Below are 13058 nucleotides of genomic sequence, written 5' to 3'. Positions count from 1 at the left end.
CCTCTGGAGATTAAGCGCATCTTACCTGAAGAATACAAATTTTAAAGCTGTTGGCCCATAAGCATTAGTAGACAGCAAATTGGAAAGGTTTTACCCTTTGGCCTTCTAGACCTCTTTTTTTTTTTTTTTTTTTTTTTTTTTACCTTCTAGACCTCTAACAAGTACAACCCAGAGGTCCTTTTTCCAATTTCTGGCACAAGATGCTATTTTCACCTTTGAGTTAGATCGAATTAAGAATTTTAGAATTTTGGTGTTTGTAATATGTAATTCATGATCCGCCTACTTTTCTGAACACACATCTTCTGTCAAAAAAAAAAATGTTTCAAATAACTGTTGCTTAAAATTAATAGGTCTTCTAATGGCTGGCTCTTTTCATTCCTTTGCTCCCAAGTGCTCATTACTGCACATGATTTGAAGAAATTGGGGGTGGATCTGACATAGTATCTAAGGAAAGTAGCACACAGGAAGATTAGTAGTGATTTTGAGCTGTGAGAAGTCAGTGTGTGTGGGCCTCAGTCGTTGAACTTGCCCTCTGAGGCAAGTATAAGGGTTGACTCTAAGAGCAAATTCCCGGTTATTTTTCAGTGTCTGATTTTTCTCCAACCTTCGTTCTGTGATTTCTGTCGCTCTTCTGGCCTCAGCTCTCCCGTCAGTCTGTCCATCTCTCTCTCTGTCCCACTGTGGAAGGGGATTTGTCATGATGATGTCTCTGTCACCTCCAAGCCCAGACTTGGCTGACTCCCATCCTGTTTTCTTGCAGACCCCGTGGTAAAGGAGCAGTCCCAGCCTTGTGCAGACAATGCTGTGCTTTCCAGTGGCCTCACGGCAGCCCGGTGAAAACTTGGAAGACGACGGGTAATGAGGCATTGATGCTTGCCAATAAAACCAACCAACCAAACACAAATCTTGAAGGAAAACTACAATGTGATAAAAAGAAATTCTAGTCATTCCTTCTAAATGCAAAGAAGAGTAAAGACCTAAATGTCTGTCAAAAAGAAAGAAATCCCCCAGTACTAGTCTACAGGGAGCTGCTATCGTGGCAGTGTGACGATGCACATAGTTCAGGATCTGAGGGAACACTCCCTTTGGAATGCATGGGAGATGAGAGACTCGGAGTTGTTGTACATTTACCTTTATTTAACAGGAGACTGCTGTTAAATTAACCCATTCAGTCAACAAGCTCTGAATATCTGACTTCCTATCTATTCCACTGTGGTCTGGGTTTCCTTTGGTGAGATTCAGGCTCAAGTTTTAGCTAAGTCAGCAGTCTGTACTGACACACCAGCCTCATTTAAGAAAAGGAGATATTAAAACAGTGACAGTATTTTTTTTTAAGCTTTTACAAATTCATGTTTTATGTATTTTTTTATGACATGAGCTCTCTAGGAAATGTACCTCACCACTGCAGTTTTCTTCTAAGTGTACTCATTTGGGAGCAAACTGCAATCACTCATAAGAGGCCCCTTTGATGTCAGGAGTCATCACTTGAGACCTTGTGATGCCATGAACAGGTCCATCTGACTCATCAAAAGTTCAATGCGAAGTGCATAACTTGGAGCTCACTGTAACCTTTGTTGATTTGCCTAACCATAAAATCTTGTTGCTATTTTTTCTGTGTAGCCTTTTTTTTCCTTTAGCAGCCTTATAAGGAAAACCTTACCATTTCCTAGCACATACGTCCCTGTTTGTGCACCTATGTTCATGCACCTCTCTGAAACAGAGACTTTTTGGTTACAACTGTAATGAAAGCTGGAAAGTTGGTCTTCAGGCAGGTTGGGGAGTGAGGGAAATATCCTATTAGAGTGTACTTAGGAAAGACCTGTTGGTTAAGGAAAATGTAGTCCCCTGCCCCCACCCCTTTTTGCCTCTCTTTATCCCCATGAGAAGCAGTTTCCCTCTATGATTTGGGTAATCTGCATCTTGAAGCTCTGAGAGGTGATAAGTGGATGTGATGGCAGAGCTGTCTTCTTCACATGCAGGGACTGGGGTTGCATGTGCAAGGTGGCCCACTCCTAGGCGGCTGAGCAGAGCAACATCATACGAGGGACCTGGGGTCAGGGAGGGCCGGGGGGTGCGGGTTGGAGCTCCTGGAGCAAGTGTCAGAGCTTGGGATCCATTGTGCTAGCTTTCAGGTTAGCAAAGGAAGCTAGATTCTGCTTTAAAAAGTAAAAAGTTGGGCTGATTTCATTTTGGGGACTTGTCACCAGTATGGTTTGCAGGCAGTCCCCTCCCCCCAGTTGCAGAGCCATGCCACAGCTGTGGGGATTTTACAGCTAGGCTAGAGCTTGAGGTGTCTACCCACATCATACCTTAGGATTTCTTTATTACCTATTTAATAATGCCATACATTTTTATAAGGTTAGATTGTTCATTTGAAAACATCTGTTTACATTCCATATTCCAATAAAATCATACTGGTATTGGTAGCAGGTCCTATCTTATCTCTAAATGTAGATTGTATTTTTGTCGTTTGGTTGGTGGGAATTTAAAATGCAGAGAAAACTCTTACTTCAGATTGAAAATTTTTAAAAAGATCCTAATCCCAAAGCCAGGAAATGCATTCATTTAAGGTTCTCGTACCAGTACTACCTGCCTGTATTGCACATTCTGTGTCAATGTATGCATTTGTTCTACCTGAAAATCAAAGCCAAGACATGAGCTCTCAGCTGGACCTGTCAGGCAGCAGCAGCTTTCTGATGTGCCCTTCTAGGCAACACTGTTGGTAGTTATCAGGGAGATGTGCCACTGTGTCTTTTTTGCCCCCCTGCCTTTCGTCTCCTCTGTCACTCGTTCTCTCCCCTCCCCAATCTTTTTTTTTTTTTTTTTTTAAGTTGCCTGTCTGAACTAGGCATGGGGAGTACCTGAAGGGTCTTGTTGAAGTACAAACCCCATTTCTTTCCCTTGGGTTCCCAAGAGGCAGTTGAAAGCATCTGGAAGAGTACACTTGGGTCCTTACCATTGTACAGATGTACTTCTGCCTATCTCCGTTGATCATAATTTAGTCAGTGCAGACAGAGCTAACCTGCCTATCCTGGGGCTCTGTGACTGTGGCTCTGACATGGGAGTAATTCTTCCTTTTTATGCATGGGTTACTCTTCCACCACCTATATTTTTCACTTCTCTTCCCACCTTAGACGACATAACTGAGTTTTTTTGTTTTGTTTTTTTGGTTTTTGGGGTTTTTTTTTTTTTTTTGACATAACTGAGTTTAACCCCTTTCTGAGTCTGGCCTTGACATCTGGCTGGCTGGCTGTAGGCTGTTCTTTCCCAAACTAAAGTGAGTCCAGTCCAGACCTTTTCTCTTACCCATCTCCAGATATTCCGTAGCTCCCCGAGATTTCAGAGTACTTACCTGGGTTAGGAGGTGGTCCATGGAGAGTTCCAAAATTGGGGGAAGAGGCAGGGGAAGATGATGAGAGAGAGAAGGGTGTAGGTGGATGTGTGTGTGGGTGGATGTGTGAATGAGTGGGAGTCTGCTCCTATATTTTAGACTTAAGCTATGGTAGATTTACCCACCCAATATCCTTTTCGGTCAGCAGAGTATTTCTTAAATCCATCTCAGTAATTTTGATTAGCCATCTATTTGCTTTGTTACCTTATAACCAATTAAAAGTGCCTATGATAAGGACTTAGTTATTTCCTAAAGAAAAGCAAAAACTGTGGGGAACAGGGTAGCGTTACACTATCATCTCAGGTTCCACCTGTGTTCAACAACATAGGCCTGGTATGGTGAGAACAAAAAGTTCCCCTGCCAAATTCAGATTGGTCTGTCAGGGCTGCTGGGCCACAAGTAAGCATAAGTACAAGGCTTGGTTTCAGCTGACAGGTCCCTATGGCAGGAGCAGAACTGATGAAATGCCACATGGTCTTTTCATCTGCAGTTTGCTTGCAGTTCATTCTCCCCTGGATCATATCAGCTGTCTACCCCTGTCCTATTCCTATAGGAGGTGACTGGGTGGGAGAAGCCAAGTGGACAGTGCAGACCAAGCATTCCTGGGTCTTCTCACCAATGAGAGCAGTGCCGATGGCGGCTCTCTAAGGCACCTACACACCGGCCACGTGCCAGGTCTAACAGACCTTCTCTAGCACACCGCTGCTCACCAGGCTCAAAGCTGCTGTGTTCCCTTCAGAGAAGGAAGAGGCTCAGTCTGCTTGGCTGGAGAAGACAGAAGAGCTTAATCCTTGGGGGCTCAGAGGAGGTGGTCATAAGAAAGGGAACAGTAAGAAAATCAGTCAAAGGGTAGATATTGAGGAGGGAGCATGACTTCTTGAGAGAGTTAGGGGGCACCATGTTCATGATCTGGAATTGTGTCCTGAGTTGGGCACGGCACCCTGGACTGATCCTGGTGGGACTGGAAGATGGTGCCCTTGGGCAGATGCTGAGTCCCAGAAAGAGCTGGTGGCGTTGGGTCTTGGTCCACACCTACTCAGGGAAATAACTTAGGTTCTCCCAGGTGCTGTATTAAGGATGGAAGCAAAACTATTTGGGGGAAAAAAAAACTATTTGGGGAACACAAGCAGCAATTGGAAGAATTTTTATATATGATTGAAATGGTTCTAAGCCCACTCAGCAGTTTCCCTTAATGCCAGTTCAGACTGCACGATTTGTTTAGAAACCTGTTACTGCATGAGCACCCATGGGAAAAAGCAAACTTCCCTCCTACAAATAAATGGGATTGGATAATAACAGATCAGCGTTAAGGTCATTGAAATCTAAGCCCTTCCAAAAGCAGGGTCCATGGGGGCACACGAGAAGCCACAGTTTATCAGTGAGTTTAATAAATCTGAGATGGCATAACATCCTGCTTTTAATAACTAACCCCAGGGTGGGAGTTGGGGAGAGGAGGTGGCGGTGAAGCATCTGGCCAAGAAAACCAGTAATAATACATACTTTTGAGTTCTATGGATGTGTTCATGGAAACAACTGCAAGCAGGTGCTGTGGAGGCTGGGGAAAGCGATGTGATGGGTTATACAGCTGATGGGATGAGTACTTCTGTGTAGAGACTCAACAATGTGCTACAAATGTGATACTTAACCCTGAACTGCATGTATTGGGGATTGTTCAAAAAAAAAAAACCTTTCATTGAATCAATAAATTAACAGTTTTGCACTTGCTGGCTTTTCTTGCTGTAAATGGTGACTAAGAGGTTGGGACAGAAATCTTGACACCCTGTGGAAAGCTTGGATAAATCTTCAAGACCCATGGAGCCAACTATTTCCTTCTGTTTGCAGAAAAGCACCACTGCCTGGGTTCCTATCCTTTCCAAATGACCACTTCAGACACACTTGGCCATCTCTTTGTATCACTGGATGACTGATGCATGACTGACGTGCTGCTGCCCTTAGAGGAAAGACAAATGCCATGTTAACTCCTGTTTTCATAAATAAAAATGTTGATAACCACCATCTTCCCAAAGCGGGAGACAAGCCACTGTTCTGAGGACCTTAAGCTTGTATTTCCTGTGTCTTGGGGGAGAGAAGGGGGAAACCTTGAACTGCAAAGATGTGTGCTATGGAGGTTGCAGTGAATCCCTATGTTCCGGTGGGGCTTTCCTTTACTGAGAGAGGCGGGGCTAGACTGGTGTCCCAATGGGGGCTTGTGTGGTTCCTTGGCACTTGCTTCCTCATTGCCCTCCCCAGGCACCTGCTCCTGGGATCGGCCCATTCCAGTGCACAGCTTTTACCTTTGTGGCAGAGCGCTCTGTGTTGATGAAAACCTCTCCCCACCCCCATTCCTTGCATCACAAGCAGGCACACGCTATTGAGTCTGCATTTGGCAGATGGTGGTGTCTTTAATTAGTGTGCTTCTCACTGACGGATCCCTCTGTGGCGCTGGACAATTGGAAGTCAGTTGCCGAAGTGCTGTAAGGCAAATAAGACCCTTCTTTCCTAACCTTCCACACCATGTGGCCTTGCTCAAGAGTGTAGAACCCTTCCTTTGTCCAGGGAAAGTTTTCATGAGACGATGTTTCTGTAACAGCTTCCTTCCCAAGGGCATAGTCCTTTCTCTTGTTGGTGTTAGGGTGGATCTCTGAGACACTGCTATAATTCTGCTGGCATCTCACCGCCCCACTTCACTGTGCTGGACGTGGAAGAAGAAATGGGGTTTTCAGGCCATGCCACACAGCTGCTCCCAGGGGAAAGTTAAAAATATTAACCTTTCTACTCTTTGTTTATTTGTGAACTTGGCACTTTCCTGGTGTAAATACAGTCCTCTGATTAGTCCCGAGGTGTCCTCAGTAAATGGGGCCACGGCTGATGGGGATGTGGAGTTGGAAATGCCGAGCTTCTTGCTCTGCTTGCACAGAATGGTCAAAAGGCCTCAGGGCTTCTAAATCTGTGTTCTGGGCCCAAGAGGTGGGGAGGAGACCCAGGGAACACACGCTACAACCAGAGCTTTCCCTTTGCTTTTCCAGAAGACCACACCTTAGACCATCTTTGTTAGTAGCAATCACAGAGGAAGGAAGAGGGTATTGCTCTGAAACCTGAGATCATAAAGTTAGTTCTTACTAGGTTTTCCACAAAGTGGCATGGGAAAGTTAAGCTTGTACTCTGTTCCCAGCACTCTAGCCGCAGGCAAGTGGAAGCCTGTCCTCACTCCAGGTCAGATTGATTAATGCCATCTTTCCCCTCCTCCCATCTCTTTCCCCAGGTCTGTTGCGGTTCCTCCCACTTTTCCATAAGCAGAACAAGAACCAAATCAAACGTCTTAACGTGTGTAGAGAGATCACGTTCCGTGAGCAGACACAAAATGGTGGCAGGTTTGGCCAGCACGAACCAGACCAACCGAAGGGCAGCCCACCACCGTATATCAAACCTCACTTCCGAATGTAAAAGGTTCACACGCCTTTGGCTTCCTGTTGACTTCCTCCTGACCCAGAAAGCATGGGAAATGTGAAGGGTATGCAAAATGGTTGTTGGTTACTGTTGCTCCCCCGTGTCCCTTGACTCGGCCTTGTGGCCGCCTGTTTTTCCAGCAGACCACGTTAACTAGCCGACCACAGACTCCAGAGTGGGGGAACGGGGCAATATATGGCATGACGGGCAGTTACATATTATAATTTTAAAAGTATATATTATTGAATAAAAGGTTTTAAAAGAAATGTATGGAGAGTTTTCAGTGTGGAAGGGGCCATTAACCAAGACCCATGGCCACAGAGAACTGAGTGAAATAGAAGAGCATTCATGCCAGGTTCTAGCCAGAGGAAAGCAGGGGGAGTTCCAGAGGTGAGAAGGGCCAGTTTTAAGGACACTGTTGACCAGAGATAAGTGGGACAGGTATCGTAAACTGATCCTTGGAGTGGGGCAAATGGCAGGTGACTCCAGTAGACTGGGCAAGCCAGGAAAGCCATGTTTTGCCTTGACCCTTCTAACCTAGTGATTAGGTGGTAGACCAATGTCACCTCCAGTGACGTCTGGAGGATGCCTTAGTCCCTTCTTTGCTTTCTGTTGCTGGTGTCTCCATAGTTCATTCCAACTCCCCATCTTCTTCCCCTGGCCCTTTCTGGAAAGGCATCTTACCTTGGAGGCTGGGTGAGTCTGCTGTTGTACAGCAGGGAAGGGATCAAGGGTCTCGGGTCCAGATCCATGGGCTGTTTCTTGTGGCATTCGGAAGCTCCCATGAGCCGGAAGGAAAAGTGGCCCACTCAGCCGTGAGAAAGGGTACAGTGGAAGCACCGGTTGTATTTGTTAAGTGAAAAGGAAACCTGCTTTACAAATGAGCCTTCCCTGGCTCCCTCAGGCCTGCCCTCCCAGGACAGCCGTGCCATCAGGAGGTGAAAGCAGCCATAACCTGGTGGCCATACAGCTTTGCCTTGGGCCATGGCCCATGTCCTGCCACAGCCCATAGAGAGCAGGAGTGATGGGCTGACCCTGATGCCCAGGTTGTTCAGGGGCGCCCACTAGTTCTCCACAAAAGCCACTTGGTCCCACAATATTCCTTCTTCTGTCTTTGCTGCTTGTCCTGAACAGGTGACTGTGGGAACCAGGTGTGGACACTCACAGTTTCTGAAGCAATTGTGGGGGGAAAGCAAAGAGGCCCCTCGGGGTCACCGCAGCATCACAGTGTCCCTTGGAGCAGCTTCTGTCGTATGCAAGCAGTTCCACAGGTATGGGAGCCTGAGACAGTGCCTGCCCCCCGGACATCAGCGAGGAGGGCCTGCAGGCCCACTGCCAGCAGACTTTGTAAGGCCGACAGGACGCCGAGTGAATGGACTTGGGACTTTGCAGCACCATCACTGGCCTGGTTTTCTCAAGTGGGCTCTCTCATGCGGCCCTTCTGACTCAAGGCTCTGCAAATGACCAGGTCTCTGGGGGACGGCATCTCCATATCTTGGTCTAATGAGCACGTCCCTGAAGCTCCTACCGACACGGTGCTTTGCATGTGCATGTTTGTCTACATAGCACGTTCCCTTCGCATTGACCCGCCAGCATTTGATAGCCTTCCCAGGGGATAAGGGTCTGTCCAGAGTAGACGAGGTTGATTGACTTGGGAATTCTTAGATGCCATGCAGAACTTGAATGCTAGCTCCCCATTTATCCTCTCAACCAAGGTGCTCTTTAACTTCCCAGTGGGAAAGTCTTTTTTTCCAGAAACCTCTCAAGCATATCAGATAAGTTTCTTTTTTGTGTGGATGATTACTATTGGGTGGGAGAGAGTTTTTGCTTAGGCTTTTTTGACCTTGAGGGAAGGGGACAGGGACCTGCTTACCCAAAAACAGTCTGTAAAGCTCATCCACAACGTGCTTGGAGATCCAGAACATCAATTCACATCTGTCAATGTTCCCGCTTGTGTTTTGGGCTGTTTAATGTTTATTTAACTTTTCTGATGACCAAAGTAATAATGCTGGTGGCAAGAAATTCAAATGTTGCAAAAAGTAAATCATGAACACCTTCCCCCACCACACCCAACTCCCATCCTACCACAAGAACATATGAAAACTCTTTCCTCCCTTGGAGGAAGCCATGGTTAAATTTGGCATATATCTTGTGGAATTTTTTTCTTCACATTTACTAACATCAAGATGATTTTTATTTTTACAGAAATGTAATCAAACTATACCATCTTTTTTTTTTTTTTGCAACTTGTGCTTTCACTGAGTTGTGACAATTTCACTGTTAGCACGTAAAGATCTACCTCACCCCTTTTCATGGCTGTGTGGTGTTCCAGTGTGTGATGTACGACCTGCAAAGCAATCCCTTACTGATGATTGACTCTATTACCAGTACTGCTGCAGTGAACACATTTGCACATAACATTTTTACACAGTTCATTGTGTTTGTGAGATAAAATCTTTAAAAAGAATTACTGTGCTCTATGCTTTGTTTTGTTTTAGAAAGAGCATTGCTATGATTCAGAGAAAGCAGTCTTCTTTTCCCTTCTTTCACTGGTGTAGGTCAGAACCGTGATGCCTTTAGCCTTGGAATTCTTGTGGGGCCCTGTTAGGCACTTGAGACACGGTGTCCAGAGTCTTTGAGCTTTCCAGGGAAACAGGAATGTTTGAAGCCTGAAAAAGCATTGGTGCTCACATAAGAAAGCTACAAAGTAAAAAATCAATAAATGTACTTACATGTCTTTCCAATCCTATGAGCCTCATTGTTATTTGCTTTAAAAAATTATTTTTCTCATTATGGTGAAGTGTCACAATCACAAAGTCAAATAATTTCAAAAGCAATCTTTTCAAAAGATCAAAAAGATCTTTTCAAAAAAATACGAGAAAAAGTTACCTTAAATATGAAAAATGGCTACCTTTTAATATGTTTGAAATGCTGTAGGGAAGCCTTCAAAAGTAAGCATGCAGGGGGACAGCAAATGTTCTAAAATATCCCTGGACAGAGGGGTGGGTATGGAATGGATGAACACTTTGAGGAATATTCAGCAAGCTTTTAAAATGTACATCTCAAACACATTATAAAAGTGAAGAAGCCAGACTCAAGGCTACTTACTGAGTGATTCCATTTATATGACATTCTGGGAAGGGCAAAATGTAGGAAATGGAGAACAGATTTGTGGTTGCCAGAGATTAAGCATGGCCTGTGGCAGAAGGAGGGGGGTGATAATAGGAGGAAATGTGAGGGCTGATGGAATTGTCTGTATCCTAATACGGAAATGGTTATATGACTTGGTGCCTTTGTCAAAACCACACACACACACACACACACACAAATTTTCTGTATGTGAATTAAAAAATAAATTTTAAAAACAATAATATGCTAGGGCCCAACAGAGTCCCATTTGAATTTCATCTCAGATGAACAGGAGCCTCATCTGCCTACCACTGGCTCTTCAACTGATGTTGTCAGGGCTGATGGTCTTTGGGTATAACCACTGGTGCTGGCGTGCAGTGGTTCTCCATCCACCAGCTGAACACCCAGTTTCAAGGCTCTCTTCCATCCTTGTTCCTAGGAAAAGGGTGATTCTCCAGGTACAACTACTCTCATTGCTAGACCTTCCCATCCCTATCAGCAAGGAGGGTGGGGCATAAACTCTATCTTGCAGTGTGGCAAGTACTTCATGTCTCTTGGAGGAGACTAGTGTTCAGAGTTCCTAGGGTTTGACATGAATAAACACTGTCCATCAGATTCTGGTGTCTGACCAGAGCCTTTGCACACTGAAAAGGATGCTTATAATTACTGGCATTTCTAATAGTATCTTAGTTATTAAAGCTGTACATTTAAAATCTAATTTGTGTTTTTAACATTGATTTCCAAGTCTTGTTCTAACTACAAACTAGTTGGTTTTGTATATAAACACTTTTGCTTATTCCTTGACTGATGGTTCAATCATCTCAAAACTTAATGGATTAAACTGTAAATATTGGGATCCCTGGGTGGCGCAGCGGTTTGGCGCCTGCCTTTGGCCCAGGGCGCGATCCTGGAGACCCAGGATCGAATCCCACGTCGGGCTCCCGGTGCATGGAGCCTGCTTCTCCCTCTGCCTGTGTCTCTGCCTCTCTCTCTGTGACTATCATAAATAAATAAAAATTTAAAAAAATAATTAAAAAAAATAAACTGTAAATATTGTTTGTACATTGAATCTAGTCTCCTTAGATATTTCAAAGTCAACCACATACCCAATCTGTTTGAATTCCACAAACATTTCCAATTGCTAATAGGGAAGACCTAAAATTAGATGAAGTTTTCCTAAGCATTCAAATATGAACATATTTATGTCTAAACTCATATATTTAATAAATAAAAATCTTTATTTTTTTAAATTTATGATAGTCACACAGAGAGAGAGAGAGAAAGAGAGAGAGAGAGAGGCAGAGAGAGAAGCAGGCTCCATGCACCGGGAGCCTGATGTGGGATTCGATCCCGGGTCTCCAGGATCGCGCCCTGGGCCAAAGGCAGGCGCTAAACCGCTGCGCCACCCAGGGATCCCCATAAATAAAAATCTTTAAACATCAAATGCTTATATACTTACAATTCTTCGACATTGTTAAAATCACAGATCTAATTTCACATTCCTTTAAGCATTTAAAATTAAATTCAACGTATCAGATTCTCTAATACATTATCTTAACAAAATATCACAATAATCAGAAACTTATTCCTCAATTTGACATAGATTACTGATAACCAGGGTTTTAATTTACTTGCCATAATCTCTGTGTATGTTTTGATATCCTACCAAGGTAACATATTCTATCTAAACTCAGGACTGTGATACATTCATGGTTAGAGATTCTGAGCTGGTCATGTACTAGTTGCTACTTCTGCAATGGTTTCACCCAAATTTCAGGTAAACAAACTAAGCCCCTTGCAGTAGTAATGGGGTTTTCAAGGCCACCCCTATGTTATACCTTACTTGATGAGGGTTAGGATTATGTTACCTGTTCTAAAACTCTTAATGGCCTATTTGCATCCTCACCAACTACCCAGATTGGAATCCCTTTACTGTCTCAGTAAGCTCTGCTTCCTCTCTATTTATTAATTTTTTTTAACTGACCCACTCCATTCTAATTAGAGAATCATTGAAGGAAGCAACTAATTAGCAAGATTTCTCTTGTGTTTTGTCATTACATAACTCCATGTTGATGGAAAGCAATCCTAAAGAATTTTAGTGCTTAAATGCATTTTTCTGTGAGAGACACATGGTTTTAGGTTAATTTGGTCAACATTACCTTTGAAATGAAAATAAATGTCAGAGGTGTCCTTTTGGCTCTAGTCTACTCATCCATCCATTCATTCATCGTGTGCCTGCCATGATGGTGGTACTGGGTAGGTGCTGGGATACAATGCACAGAGATACAATCTGCACCTGAAAAAAGCATACCAAAATTAGGTCCGTAATGGAGCCAACTCACTAATTCATGCTCTCCAAACCTTTGATCAAATCATTTTTACTGTAGCCAAGGTCATGATCACAATCATCTTTGAAATCCAATATAAGGAAGAACTGAACACAGTTCAGGCAGACACTTACTGAGAATGGGTAGTTAGGAGAAGCAAATGGTTTCATTTTCTCCATCAGCTTGCTCGTTGATTGGCTATCTGTTCAAGGCACTTAGGCCCACACTCACTTAAGGTGTTCACTTTATTTGAGGAGAATGCATGGTTAATTAGAGAAATGTGAGCAGGCAAATGGTCTAGGTGAGCCCTAATTCAGAGTAGAAGATCTCTATTAGCTGGATGGCTGTGGAGCTGCTGAAACTAGGAGAGACAGAGCCTGTGCTGGATCTGTAGTAACCAGGACCCCAAGTCTGTGACTCTGATTCCCTGAATCAACACATACTTACTGCATTTCCACTTTATGCAGGCACTTGCATTGGGTATTGGGAATACATCAATAGGCAAGACAGACCAAATTTTTTCTCCTAGAAGATCAAAATCAGGGGAAAGGAGACAGCAATAAGTAACTATATAGACTATGACGTGGTGATTAGTGCTGTGAAAAAAAATAAAGTGGGGTAGGGGGTCCATTTCAGGTTGATTGTCAAAGAAGTCCTCTCTGATGAGGTACTATGTTGAGTTGAATAGTGTCTGCTCAAAATTAATGTCTACACACAACCTCAAAAATGGGCACTTATTTGGAAATAGGTCTTTGTGGATGCAG

The 13058-nt window shown here is 43.9% G+C and overlaps 1 protein-coding gene across 3 annotated transcripts in view; it reads left to right on the top strand.

The window, feature by feature from the left end:
• CSNK2A2 (casein kinase 2 alpha 2) overlaps positions 1 to 7104 on the top strand; it is a 39449-nt gene extending 32345 nt beyond the window's left edge. For 2 of the 3 annotated variants that reach the window (XM_055331558.1, XM_055331560.1), the window contains 2 exons: positions 761 to 855; positions 6654 to 7104. In XM_055331558.1, coding sequence (XP_055187533.1) covers positions 761 to 837 — 77 coding nt within the window. In that variant the 3' untranslated portion in view covers positions 838 to 855; positions 6654 to 7104. The other variant, XM_055331559.1, reaches the window with a different exon arrangement.
• The last annotated feature ends 5954 nt before the right edge of the window (positions 7105 to 13058 follow it).

Source organism: Nyctereutes procyonoides, unplaced genomic scaffold, assembly GCF_905146905.1.
Source record: "Nyctereutes procyonoides isolate TBG_1078 unplaced genomic scaffold, NYPRO_anot_genome, whole genome shotgun sequence".
Classification (NCBI taxonomy): Eukaryota; Metazoa; Chordata; class Mammalia; order Carnivora; family Canidae; genus Nyctereutes; species Nyctereutes procyonoides.
This window is presented reverse-complemented; position numbering and strand designations above follow the sequence as displayed.